Source organism: Vitis vinifera, chromosome 9 (assembly GCF_030704535.1).
Source record: "Vitis vinifera cultivar Pinot Noir 40024 chromosome 9, ASM3070453v1".
In the NCBI taxonomy this organism is placed as follows: domain Eukaryota; kingdom Viridiplantae; phylum Streptophyta; class Magnoliopsida; order Vitales; family Vitaceae; genus Vitis; species Vitis vinifera.
The window spans coordinates 268,956-281,974 of record NC_081813.1 but is presented as its reverse complement, the minus strand read 5'-3'; the positions used below and the strand labels follow the sequence as shown (position 1 = coordinate 281,974).

Sequence of the window (13,019 nt, the reverse complement as noted above, 5' to 3'; positions counted from 1 at the left end):
GACAAACTGCATTTGTAAAAGTTTGTCAAAATCATTTGTCATGAGAATCAATCATGAGTTTAAACAATGAAAGTGAAGAATGAAAGTTCTCTGAAACAACACCCTTATTGTAGATTTGGACAGTTCAATACATACAAAAACGTTGACAATGACTTCCATCAAATTTGCTCAAAATTTGGTAAAGATAAATGAGAAGATGTTCCGGCAAACCCATACTTAGGTTGAGTGAAGATGCGTTTTTAAGCTTCACCTTTTCTTCGATTCTTTTAGATAAATAGAACACCCACAAATATTTTTTAAAGTACAATCCCCAAAAAAAATGTTAAATGAACAAAGTGTCGTGAATCTATGCAGTAGAAGAACAATAACACAACCCACATCTGCTAAAAACTGTTGTGATGAGATAACCCGTTTATATAAATGTTCTGAGTTTGTTTGGAATCACAAGGATGCATCGAAGGTCACGCTGCTCTCTGACAACCAACTGGCGCCTTGGATGAATGTTCCGACTGTGAACTTGGCTGCCTCATCCTCTGTGATGTTGGTCATGAATCCAGCCCATTTGACTCTTTGATCAAGGGTAGCTCCTGGGCCAGTGTTTTGAAACTCAGCATAGAAGATGGTGCTGGGAGGGTCGACGCCGGTGACCCATTCCGTCCAGCCTTTTGGGTTCAAGAATGAGCCGATGTTTGACTGCATCACGATGGTGGTGGAGTAGGCCTTCCATGGCCTGCCCAGGTACGTGGGTGCTGTCAGAGTATTGAGAGCGGAGATGGAGCATTTTTGGATGGAAATGCCAGTGTTCTGATTGGGGTCCTTCTTGCCCTGAGCAGTAATGGTGTTGAATTGGTTGGACATTGGCTGCCTGGGCTGGATTTTGCAGGCCTGAAAGACGACAGCCGCGTTGCCGAAGATGAAGTCGATGGTGCCTGTGATGTCGCACTCCCGGTAGAACTGACGGTTGGAGTGGGCGTATAGGGTGTCCTGGAAGGCGTCGAATGAGCACTGGTAGAAGACGGACATGTCAGACCCTGAGCGGAAGGCCACCGCCTGATGCTTCGCCGCACCTGCCGTGTTCTCGAACCTCATGTACTTTGCTATAAACCCCTTCCCCACAGCGGCTGTAAATTAAAGTACTAGTCAGCTGTCAATTCTATATGGATAAGCCCCAGCCGCCCAAGTACAAACCCCATAGTGGGTCTGAGCCTGTTTGGCGGGAGAAGTTAATGGACGTGCTGGTGGGGTTAGTGACTAGGACCCAACAACAACCCTCCTATTTATTCTGATTTGTTCCACATGACTCATGGGACACAGACACTGCAGGCTGCATCCGAAAAGAGAAGGAAAAAAAAAAAGAAAAAAAAAAGGAAGCCATCGGGTGCAGCACATGGACATTAACCGCTGATGAGAATGCCTCGTCAAACCCACCAACCATTTCAACCTCTGGATTGAAGTTATGAAGATTTTCAAGACCTAAAAAGAGTGATAAAGTGTGTAGACACTGTATGGAATCTAAGGCCGGCCATGCTTAGATATGATTAATCCTATTTTTATTAAGAGAAATAAGTAAAGAAAAAAGCATGGCATCGCTGGAGAGTGAATGGTGAAAGTAGAGAAAAGGACAAAAGGGAGGTAAAAAAAAATGTACCGAAAGTGGCTGTGGCGAAGGTGGGGGTCCCATCAATGAAGTTCAAGTTGCCGGAGACGATGCTCTTATCCTTCCCGTCGCCGTATATCATGACGTTCCATTTGCTCTTGTCTAAAATGATGTTCTCCGAGTAGTTGCCTTCCTTTACGTATATCACGAATCGCTTTTCACTCTTCTTCGGCACCATTGCCACTGCTTCTTTTATGGTCACGTAGTCTCCAGTGCCGTCCTTCGCCACCGTCACATCTGGGGTTGGCTTTGTTTCCTGGAGCAGTCTCCGCTCGCCAGCCCCCACCCAATCGGGAAACTGATCGGAATTGGAGAAGCTCAGCAGTTTGCGGTGAACCTGGATGTCTAGGTCGTGGAGGATGCCGATTAGTTTAGCCACAATGGCCAAGCTGTTACTAGCGAAGACCGTGGAGTTCTGCATCGCGGTTTTGACCTCATTCAGGAGAGTGGAGTTGAGCTCCTCAAGAGCGTCCAAGCATGTTTCTTGGTCGGTAATGGTGGCGCTGAGCCACGTCTTGATGTCGTCGATCTTGGAGGCGGATAACAGCTTCTCCCCCTCCCGCACCTCCATCGACGAGATGGAGTCGTTGAGCCGGTCGATCGCGTCTTCGAACACGGTCTCGCAAACTCCCAACGCCTTCTTGAGTTGGGCATCGTTGGACTTGGCGCTGAGCTGCCTGGGTAAGGAAGATAGCTTGGAGAGCTCAGCAATGGCGACCCGGAGAGTGAGTCTGAAGAGCTCCTCTGGGTCGGTGGTGTTGGAGGTGTCGAGGGAAGAGATGCTGGAGACGCATGAATCTGGGTACTGAGTGACGCTGCACACAGCCTTGATGGAGGTGGCCGGCGATACGGGACTGGCCGGGACAGAGTTGGACTCAGACTTGCTCTTGTGGATCAAGGTTCCTGCAACCGCACCGATGATGACCGCCACTAACACGACTGAGGAGATAATGAGAATGATGAGGCGCTTGCGGGTCTTGCGCTTAAATGCTCGCTCTTCCAGCTCGTCCACCTTGCCATAACCCTTGAAGGATTTGATCGAATCCATGTACTATATCAGCAGCTAGAGATGTAGATCAGAGGCTTTGCACAAAGGATATTGGGTTTTGGGAGCTTTGGAATGTGTGGGGATGGCTTTTTATTATAGCTTATAACAGGGAAACCATTATATTTTTCTAGTTTCTTCGATGCTTCCTCGTTGAGATGTTGAATCAATCATTAAAACGACAAAATCACTCTGTTTTAAACCAAATTCAATTAGCTATCTATTAAATTTAGGAATGGCAAATGTGCCCCACTGGGCAACGGGGTCACATGCGTAAGTGTGGTGGGGTAGTGTTGTATATTTGTAAAACCATGTCCACACAAATGGCAACGGGCGATGGCCCAAGGTTCTCTGCCATACCCAAATGCCCAAAATATCTTTAAACAGCTTGACAGCTAGACAAAACCGTAGGTCAACTTCCCCATGCCCCAAGTCCAATGCCCACCCATGTTCTTTGCAGGCTTGCAGCTTCATAAACCACTTCTCAAATTCCCAAACCTCACTTACTAGTTACCAGTTACCACCTACCACCATCACATTTTGCATAATCATTCCTTTGTCTTCCGTTCTGTGGTCTTTCTTCAAGCCATTTTCATAGTGGGGAAGGGGCAAATTAAACTTTTGAGAAGGATGCCGATGTCTTTTATTCTTTAGTAGATTGAAGCTTAGATCAGCTTGATGTGGTGTTGGGTTCCTTTCATATGGACTAATTCAAATGGGCAACCGGCCATGTGCAAGTGCCAAACTTCATTGACGCGTGCCCGGCAATTGCGCCTCTTACACCTCTTGAGATTTGCCTTTTTGTTTAAGAGAAAAACACAAGGATTTGTGGAACTATCATTTGTTAAATGAGTTGTACATTATAAGATATTTCAGAAAAGAAGATTGAAAGGAAGTGAAACAATATAATTTTTGTTTAAGTTTGACCCTTACAACTCAAACATTACCATACCTAAACCGCGTCCAACAAAGTGGTGGTACGCACGAATGTTCCATATGTCCAGATGCCCTTCTGATGTTCCCTAAATTTTCAGAAATTTCTGGAAAGAAACGGTTTAGGACCCAAAAGAACATGATCCATGTTCACAGTATTGTTGAACCATGTCCATTACCTAGACCTCTAATGAGCAATGTTGATAACTCCTGTTTTATATCCGTCAAACAAGACCTTAATGGGCTTTTTTTCAGGCTAGATTCTTGAGTGGCTGCATCCTCTATCCTACTGTCCTGTATAAATCAAGTAATGTGATGGGGTAAACTGAGGATTCTGAGTAGAAATGAGTAGTACTTGAGGAAGGACTTGATAAATGATTGACCCTACTAGGAATGCCTCAAGGTGGTTCTTTCTTGAGCAATTGAAAAAGATGAGATCCTGCAATATGAAAATTTTAATGGTTGTTCAACCAAAGTCTCATTAAGCAAGATGAGGGATCCTGATTGAATTCTTACGCCCAGCGCATCCAAAAACACAAAACCAAGAGCCCTGCATCTCATGAACAACCCAATTGCTTTCTTCGCAATCTCTTTAGTTTTCTCAGAATCCAGAATCGTTTTACCTGTGTTGGGTCACCTACAAGGCCCAAAACATGGGAACTGATCTATGTTGATTTCAATCCTTATTGAGATGATTTCAAGTTTCCCACTTCAGCAAGAGGGGCAGAAGAATCCTTCTTGGATTCTCTGTTTTTGAAATGGGGTTGCTGTTTCTCTGCTTGGGCTCCTATATTTTAGGTGGATTTTCAGAATTTATGGTCTAGTTCTCTTTGGTTATGCCCATTGAAATGTTATATTTGTTATACAGTTATACAGTTATACTCCCCTTGTGGTACAATTTTTCTTTGGGTCCTAGATGATAAAATGTGAGTAGAAGTGGCAGGTTGCTACAGAGCACAGCACCCAGAACTCTTAAGCTTTTCTAGTGCAGCAGGAATGAAACAAACTAATGAGTCTCATTATGGTCCAATTGATAGAGAAGCATAAAAAATCAAGCTTCGAATGCAGCCTTGTTGTTTTTCCAAAGGAATTACATTGTCAATTAAGCTGACAAAAAACCTCCAAATGCATCGCTCAATAAATTAACTCATACTCAATACACTCGGCCAACACTAGAAGGATACTAGTTTACAATTACAGACCAAGAGAATAGGGAAAGCCGGTGGAGCCCAACCAACTACTGCCTGCAATGAACGTCCCAGGAGTGAAACCTTGAGCCTCACTAGCACTAGTAATCACCTTGAAGCCCTTCCATGTTACTCTCTTTGAGGTTCCAGCCCCAGCCCCGGTGTTTTGGTACTCTCCATAATACAATGTGCTCAGTGCAAAACTCCCACTCCATTCATGCCATCCAGCAGGGTCGATCACATTGGTTATTGATGTTTGCATAACAACAGTCCTCGAGTATTCCTTCCATGGTCTCCCAAGGTATGTTTTGAAGCTGCTAATAACAGCTTGGAGGTCAGAAGTGGCACCAATCCTGCACTTCTGAATCACAATTCCAGTGTTCTGGTTAGGGTCAGTCCTGCCTTGAGCAGTAAGCATGTTCTTTTGGCCTGAATTGGGGCGGCGAGCATGGATATCACAGTCTTGAAACACAGCTGCAGCATTGCCAAAGATGAAATCAACAGTGCCTGCTACAAGGCAATTTATGTAAAATTGGCGATTGGAGTGAACATAAAGGGTGTCTTGGTATGCCAGCATATCGCATTTGTAGAATGCTGATAAGTCTGACCCAACTCGAAGAGCAACGGCTTGATGCTTTGAGGGCCCTGCTGTGTTTTGGAAGGTTATGTCCCGGGCTATAAATTTTTCGCCAACCACAGCTGCACCCACATGAAAATAACAACTCATGTTAATGATCTAAAGGCCAAAGCAAGTGGCTACACATGTCACATAGAGAAATTTTTTATTCTTTATTTGCAATCTTATAGCTAGGTGAGGATACATGCAGAGATAGGTAACTATGCAGGAAAGAATTAGAAACCCATGTGCCTTCCTTATACATATGGCCCTAACTGTCTAAGTTTGAAGCCATTAATGATGTTAATGTGGGATAAGTGGAAGTTTTTATGAGAGATCAACTTTGACCTCGTGTAGTTTAGCCATCATGAAGTGAATGCATTCCTTAATTAGATAGAGTAGCCAATTGTCAGCATATTCTTTTTTGTTATACAGTTAAAAAGGCAGCAACCCTGGCCCATCCTAGCTGGTTTTTCTTTGCTTTTCCCCATTAGTTTATGATCTTTTCCCATTTTGGTGTTCGATATCTAGCGTCTCTCCTCCATTTTCAACATGAAGGATAGTTTTTCAAAACTGAAATATATGGCTTGACATTTAACGTTTGTTCCTTTTCAAAGGGACCATAATTAAAGGAAACAGCTAGCACTCATGCAACAAGCAAAAAGAGAGTGAGCCAGACAAAAGGGTCGTGAGCTGTGAGCCACCTATTCAAAGGGATATAGAGAACTAGAAGATAATAATAGAAATGTTGGGGACAGACCAGAGCTCAGAGCCCCACAATTGTGAGGATTTCGGAGCTCTGGTCCTGACGTGTGTCCATCCAGAGTATAACCCTTCATGTCCTAAATAGACACGGAATAGGTGTTAGAAATGCCTAGCTGATGACTACAAGTGTCGTCACCATTATGCCCCACTTCCATAATTTGTCTCAAAGGTGACTAAGCTTCGGGATCACACTTATCTTCTCCTCTTCAAACAATACGTCTTTTCCTCATTATGCTTGGTGAGACTGGTTTTCTTCTGCAGAACTGTAGTTTTATAAGTTGGATCTGGCCAAACCCTCAGGATGTGAAAGGAATATAAAACAGAAGGCAGAGACATAGAGGCTGCGGAAGCCGGGCATCATTGTGAACTGGCCCGGTGACCTAATGACCGAGTCAGGAAGTATCACATTGGGAATTGTTAGGAATGCGGAAAAATAGACTGACACACGCATGTTGGTTTGGAGGCTGATGACAGTGCAAGTGGACCCTTGTCTTTTTCTCTGGCTTGTTCTATCGTTATGATCTCTAAAATTAGCTGCAATGGGGTGGTACGAGAGATGAATCTCAATATGCGCGTAGAAGGACTATTTTGAAAAAGCGACAAAGAAGGAAACTTACCAACAGTTGCAGAGTTGAAGGTTGTGCTGCCATCTACAACATTTTTGCTTCCAGTGATGATAGTGTTGCTTCGGCCATCTCCCAAGAACATAATATTGGTCTTCTTCTTGCCCACTTCTACGTTTTCCTTGTAAACCCCCGCCTTGATTCCGATAATGTATCTCTTACTGCTCTTCTCAGGGGCGGCCGCCACCGCTGCCGACACCGTCTTGTAATCCCCACTCCCGTCCGCCGCCACCACTACATCAGGCGTCACTGAAGACGACTGCAACAGCCTCCTGTCCCCTGCGGACAGCCACTTGGGCCACCCGCTCTCGTCCCTCTCCTCCATGAGCTTCCGGTTCATGGCTTCACGTTCTCTGGCGATGTCAGTGTCGGTCATGTTCTTGATCATGGCCAGTGCGTTACTGCACATATGCTCCACGTGCCTCTGACCCTTGAGCAGCACCTCGCGGACGTGCTTATCAGCGTCGTCATGCGAAAACCCGTCGAGGCACGTCTCTTGGTTGGTCATTGCCGCGCTCATCAGGGTCTTGAGGTCATCCGCATGCTGGGTTAGCGATTTCTTGTCGGGGTATTCGTCCAGGTCGTCCATGGCCACGTGCAGCTCATCCAGCGTCTCGTCGATGGTCTCCAGGCAATCATGGAGAGCGGCCTTCTCACGCTTGGTGAGATTCTTGAAATCCAGGAGCTTCTCAATGGTGAAGTAGTTGTGCTCAACGGCGGTAACGGTGATGTTAAGAGACACCGCGATCACGTCCTTCTGGCTGGTCACCTTCTTGCTGGCTCCGGGAACGGTTGCAATGGCGGAGTAGCATAAATCCGGGTACCGAGTGCTGCTGCATGCAGACTTGAGAACCGCATGTCCAGCAGTCAATCCCACATCGTTGGTGGAGCTCTTCCGAGAGTGGACGCCGGCGACAATGCCAACTACAGCTGCAATGAGCAGCACAGAAGAAAAGACAAGCAAGAAGAGCTTTTTGTTTCTCTTGGAGATGGAAGTGTGCTTGCCGGAATCTGACATTCCCGTGAAGAATTGCTTTACACTGGGCATCTGTGGGATTTTGTGGCGAATGGTGTAGACAATGGAGGGGGAGAAGGGTGGTATAAATAATACGGAGGAGTCAGGACAACGATGCTTCATGGATTTTTCCTTTCCTTTTTCCTTTTTCTTTCCCTGTTTGCTTTTTCTTTTTCTTTTCCATGCGATACAAGAAAATTTTCTTTGTTTTTTTTATTCTTTCTTTTGTTTAATTTAATAATACGATGCAAGAAAATTTTCTTTGTTTTTTTATTCTTTCTTTTGTTTAATTTAATAGAAGCCCACGTGAAAGCCCAAGAGGAGGTTCCTCTTTCGTTTACATACCTTTCATCATTTCCACTCACTTTTAATATTTAATTTAAAAAAAAATATGTAGACCCATCTACTTTTTCAAGTTTGAACTCACAAGTTGGGAAGCTCTGTACACTACACACATTCCAATGGGAGGGTGGTATATCTTGTTTCTTATCAGTAATTGTCCTTTGGTTTCCACCATCATTAATTTTTCTACTCCCACCCTCATCCTTTTTGGGCACTTACTTCATGCCAATTATTCATGCATGCAGTTAGGTGTCATCATTTATCATGTGGGGGGTCTGATAATTGCACCGATTTGGTATTTATAGAAAAACATTATCGTTTAGGTGATATGATATGTATATAAGTCCTGATTCCTATTACTTTCTATTGTATTGTTTTTATATATATTTTAATCACATTTATTTAATGATTTCTACCTGTATTCAACTATTCAATGTCATTACACCTAAATTTGAAATTTGATGGAGACATTCAATATCTTAGATTTTTTTCCTTACAATTTCTATTGGGATATATCATATATCTGTCAATAATACTCCTGATGGTGAAAAGCTGTATCTAATAAAAAATCAATGCGTTATCAAAGGAGAAATGAAAGGTGTCAGACTCTTTTGTATCTTGGATAAGCTGTATTCCCTGCGGTATTCCCTTTACAATAGTCAGCTGTACCCGAATTGATTTTGTGGTAGATAATGGAAACAAATATAATTCCCTTTTTACCTTTGTATTCTGAGATGTCAATGGGCCGTAGGAGATGCCAGTAAGCAGGACAAAGGTACTACTTCCACTTCCACATCTCCACCCTCCGTGATTTATGTGGATGCCCTCCAAAGTCCAAACCATACCCTAAAAAACTCATCAGGTAAAAAGTAGCAAAAGCAAAAGGCTGAATAATGCCAAAGGCTTCATGGTTGCAATGATGCCGCTGCACGGAGAATGAAGCCACTGACTGGCCTTGAATCTGAACCTCCATTGCTGATCAGCTAACTGATCTACTCTCTTATGGTGTAAAGGGAAAGATCCAAAAGGTAAAAGAGTAGAGATCGAGCTATTTCTTGTTCTCTGAAATCTCTGCAAGTTTAATTCACTGAATTTTCAAAGAAAATTAATTGGGTTAATTTGATGTGACATTAGTCCATGGAAACAGGCAAGTGGCAAGACAAACCTTTCATGCTCAAGAAGAAGTCATTGTGTGGACCCCGCATTTCGGCTCAGTGCGTTTTCCACTCGATGGCGAGCTCGACTCTTATTTTGAAAAATTGATTTGGATTAAAAATGACTTGGAGTCGCCACTTATTTTTGTTTTATTTTTAAAGGGTAAACAAAATAAGAAAGAAAAACCCTAAGTGTGACTCCTTGTTTTGGAAAAAATGGTCTGTGAAAAACCGGATCGGGTTCGGGGGTCAGGTTACTTATCGGGAAGGTACGGTAGAGACCGTAGCACCCCTCTAAATCCCTAAATTTGGGTCTCTACTAATAAAGTGAAACTGACGTGGCAATCGAATAAGAAAGTCAATGGGTACTCACATCAATCATGCATATATGAGAATCAGAATATATATAGTGAATGATCAGAATGAGTGAATGCATACCTGGGCAGCAAACAGCAACGCGCTATCATGGAATGAGGTTAGTGAATAAACGCAAAATGATTATATGTATATCAAGGAACAGAGTAAATCGATCACACATGGCAAATGAATCGATCAATCAGTCAATCAATCATGAAATCTCATATGTGGGGCCCCCACCAAAGCCCATTCTATTTTGCACGAATTAGTCCCGCAAATTCCATTATTCTGGAATTATGAAAATAGCATTCGTGCTTATATAAAATCAAGAGAAACCGAAGATTATTTGAAACCCGAAGAGAATTAAAACTGTTAGAGAGAAAATTGGATTTTTGAAATTTATTTGAAAATTGGAGTATTGGGAATTAAATTTAAGAGTTGGAAATTTAGGATGTCAGACTTGAAAGAAATTAGAATTTTAGAAATCGGAAATTAAGTTCGGAAATTGGGATTCAAAAAAATGTTTAAAAATGGAATTTTGAAATAAATAAATGGAATAATAATAATAAGGACAAAAATAATGATTAAATAAATGAATGGGAATGCTGGAATTTTCGAAATTGGAAATTAGATTTGAAGGCATAAATTTTAAAGAATTGTTTAAAATAGAATTTTAAGATAAATAAACAAACTATTAGTGATTAAATTAATGTGAATATAAGAATTTTCAGGATTAGGAATTTAATTTGTAAATCTGAAGTTTTAAAGAATTGATTTATAATGGAGATAAAATACTAATGATTAAATAAATTAATGGGAATATAGGAATTTTCGGGTTTGGGAATTTAATTCGGAAATCAGAAGTTTTAAAGAATTTTGATTTAAAATGGATTTTTGAAATAAATAAATAAAATACTAATGATTAAATAAATTAATGGGAATATGGGAATTTTTGGGACTAGGAATTTAATTTGGGAATCAGAAATTTTAATGAATTGTTTAAAATGGAATTTTTAGAATAAATGATCAAAATAATAATAATTAAATAGATTAATGTGAATATTGGAATTTTGGAATTAGAAATTAAATTTGAAATTCGGAAATTTTAAAGAATTGTTTAAAATGGAATTTTAGAATAAATACATAAAATAATAATAATTAAATAGATTAAAGTGAGTATGAGAATTTTCGGAAATTGGAATTGAATTTTAAAGATCGAAATTTTGAAGTATTATTTGAAGGTTGAATTTTTATAAATTGGGCTTTGAATAGGTATGGAATGATGATTTTAATTGATGAGGATAAAATTTAGGCGAATTGTAGAATTTTTATGATTGAAAAATTAAATTAAGGCATGAGATTTTTGAAGAATTAGATTAGATAGATAGATGAATATATGATAGTAATTGATGATCATAAGATTTAAACGAAAATTTGAAGAATTAAATTAAGACATGAGATTTTTGAAGGATATTTGAAAATTGAAGTCTTAGAGATTATTTGAAAATGGGGTTTTTAAGAATTAAATGTAAGAATGAGATTTTTAGAAATTGTAAAATAGATAAATATAGAATAATGTTACTAATTAGAAAAACGATATTTGAACGGATGAAAAGTGGATGGTGAAATTTGAGATTGAAGATTAAATTAGGGAGTCAGGATTTTGAAGAATTGAACTTTAATGATTGGGTTTTTAACGAATTAAATAAATGAATATAGAATATTAATAATAGTAATAAAATAAGTAAGCGTGAAAATTGAGATATCAGGAATCGGAAATTAAATTCGAAAATCGAAATTTTGAAAAATCGTTCGAAGGTGTAAATTGGAAAATGAACGGATAAATAGATAAAATAAAATAATAACGATAGAAGTAGTAAAGATTTAATGGACGAATGTGAAAATTGGATTTTTTGAAGGTTAACTTTTGGGAAATTGAGAATTCGGAAATTATTTGAAAAACGGAAACCTGGAAAATTAGATTTACGAAAAGAATTTTGAGGAATTAAATTTTGAGAGTGAAGATTTTGAAAGTTAAATTCGAAAGTTAAAAGGGGAACCGGAAATTAAACTTTGGTTTCAAATATGAAGAATTTGCATAAAATAAACAAATAGGTAAACGAATAAATGAATAATCTAAAAGGGGAGTGGACGTTAGGGAGATGGGCCAAAGCTGGCCATGTAAGACCATGCAGAGTGGAGTCCCGAACTTGGGGATTTGTGAGGCGGCAAGAAATAAAGGATTTTCAATACGTCAAACTGACAACTCCACCAGCTGTTTGAACATCACTGGTTTGTGTTTCCCGTAGCTCGGGCTCCACCTCTTCGACACCTCACCACCTAATACTCCTGGAAAGGTCGCCGCATTCCCGTTCAGCACCATTTAGTCTTGAAGCGCTGATGCATCGGACCTATACACCCACAAATCCACCATCATAGACGGCGGCAAGGGCGGAACCTTCTTGCTTTGGTGGCTAGAGAACCACCTTAATGACCGCATCAAAGACAGTCTTCACGTTCTTGATGACTCCAACAGCAACAGTTTGACGCATGTCACGAACAGCAAAACGACCAAGTGGGGGACTCGGAGAAAGTCTCCACCACCATGGGCTTGGTGGGAATCATCTTAACAAACCTTGCATCACCATTCTTCAAGAACTTGGGCTCTTTCTCAAGCTCCTTGCCAGGTCGCCGGTCAATCTTGGTCAGTATCTCAGCAAACTCAACAGCAATGTGGGAGGTGTGGCAGTCCAGAACAGGGGCATAGCCATTTCCGATCTGACCCGGGTGGTTCATGATGACGACCTGGGAGGTGAAGTTGGCTGCCCCCTTTTCAAACCTCTCGATAACATGCTTGTCAATATCTCCAAGCTTGCAGATCAAGTGACCAGGGAGGGAACATATGATGTGGAAATTGGTCTTGGGAAGAAAAACAATTTCTGGGTGACCCCGAGGTATTTGGTGGTCCAGGTTAAGGTCTTCAATGTTCAGTAGGTCCAAATTGACACCCTGATTCAGATTCTTCTGAATGAATTCGAGTTGGGACTGAGCGGATTTTTCTAAACATCCAAGAGATGGCACAATGGGGTCCATCCTCAACTTTCTGGGCTTTCTCTTTTGCATCTCTCAGCATTTCATGAGTGTGGTTCACACACTTTACAGGTATCCAGAATTTTCGTTTGTATGAGAATCGAGCTTCTCATGGGGCTCTCCCATAAATATCCCAACCAAAATGATCAACCCAACTGAGATATCCAACACTTTGAACAGACCAGAAACAAAGGAGAACAATCGAAAACAGAGTACAAACAGAGCACAAAAGAAT

At 41.0% G+C, this 13,019-nt stretch overlaps 2 protein-coding genes and 1 pseudogene across 2 annotated transcripts; all 3 read right to left on the bottom strand.

The window, feature by feature from the left end:
* Positions 1 to 232: 232 nt before the first annotated feature.
* On the bottom strand, positions 233 to 3,028 carry LOC100232847 (pectinesterase 3). The gene is made up of 2 exons (XM_002265181.5): positions 1,649 to 3,028; positions 233 to 1,121 (listed from the first exon to the last, which is right to left on the bottom strand). Exons 1-2 carry the CDS (start codon positions 2,703 to 2,705, stop codon positions 442 to 444), a joined length of 1,737 nt encoding a protein of 578 aa, XP_002265217.1. The 5' UTR covers positions 2,706 to 3,028; the 3' UTR covers positions 233 to 441.
* A 1,604-nt stretch (positions 3,029 to 4,632) lies between these two features.
* On the bottom strand, positions 4,633 to 8,020 carry LOC100251413 (pectinesterase). The gene is made up of 2 exons (XM_002265135.4): positions 6,821 to 8,020; positions 4,633 to 5,521 (listed from the first exon to the last, which is right to left on the bottom strand). Exons 1-2 carry the CDS (start codon positions 7,962 to 7,964, stop codon positions 4,830 to 4,832), a joined length of 1,836 nt encoding a protein of 611 aa, XP_002265171.1. The 5' UTR covers positions 7,965 to 8,020; the 3' UTR covers positions 4,633 to 4,829.
* A 4,133-nt stretch (positions 8,021 to 12,153) lies between these two features.
* LOC100853617 (elongation factor 1-alpha-like) lies at positions 12,154 to 12,802 on the bottom strand (annotated as a pseudogene).
* Between the last annotated feature and the right edge of the window lie 217 nt (positions 12,803 to 13,019).

Coding starts and splice junctions, on each gene's coding strand:
- LOC100251413 (XM_002265135.4), bottom strand. CDS start 7,964: ATGAAGCATCGTTGTCCTGACTCCTCCGTATTATTTATACCACCCTTC. Junction 5,522..6,820: donor CTTCAACTCTGCAACTGTTG/GTAAGTTTCCTT, acceptor ATGTGGGTGCAG/CTGTGGTTGGCGAAAAATTT.
- LOC100232847 (XM_002265181.5), bottom strand. CDS start 2,705: ATGGATTCGATCAAATCCTTCAAGGGTTATGGCAAGGTGGACGAGCTG. Junction 1,122..1,648: donor CTTCGCCACAGCCACTTTCG/GTACATTTTTTT, acceptor TTTAATTTACAG/CCGCTGTGGGGAAGGGGTTT.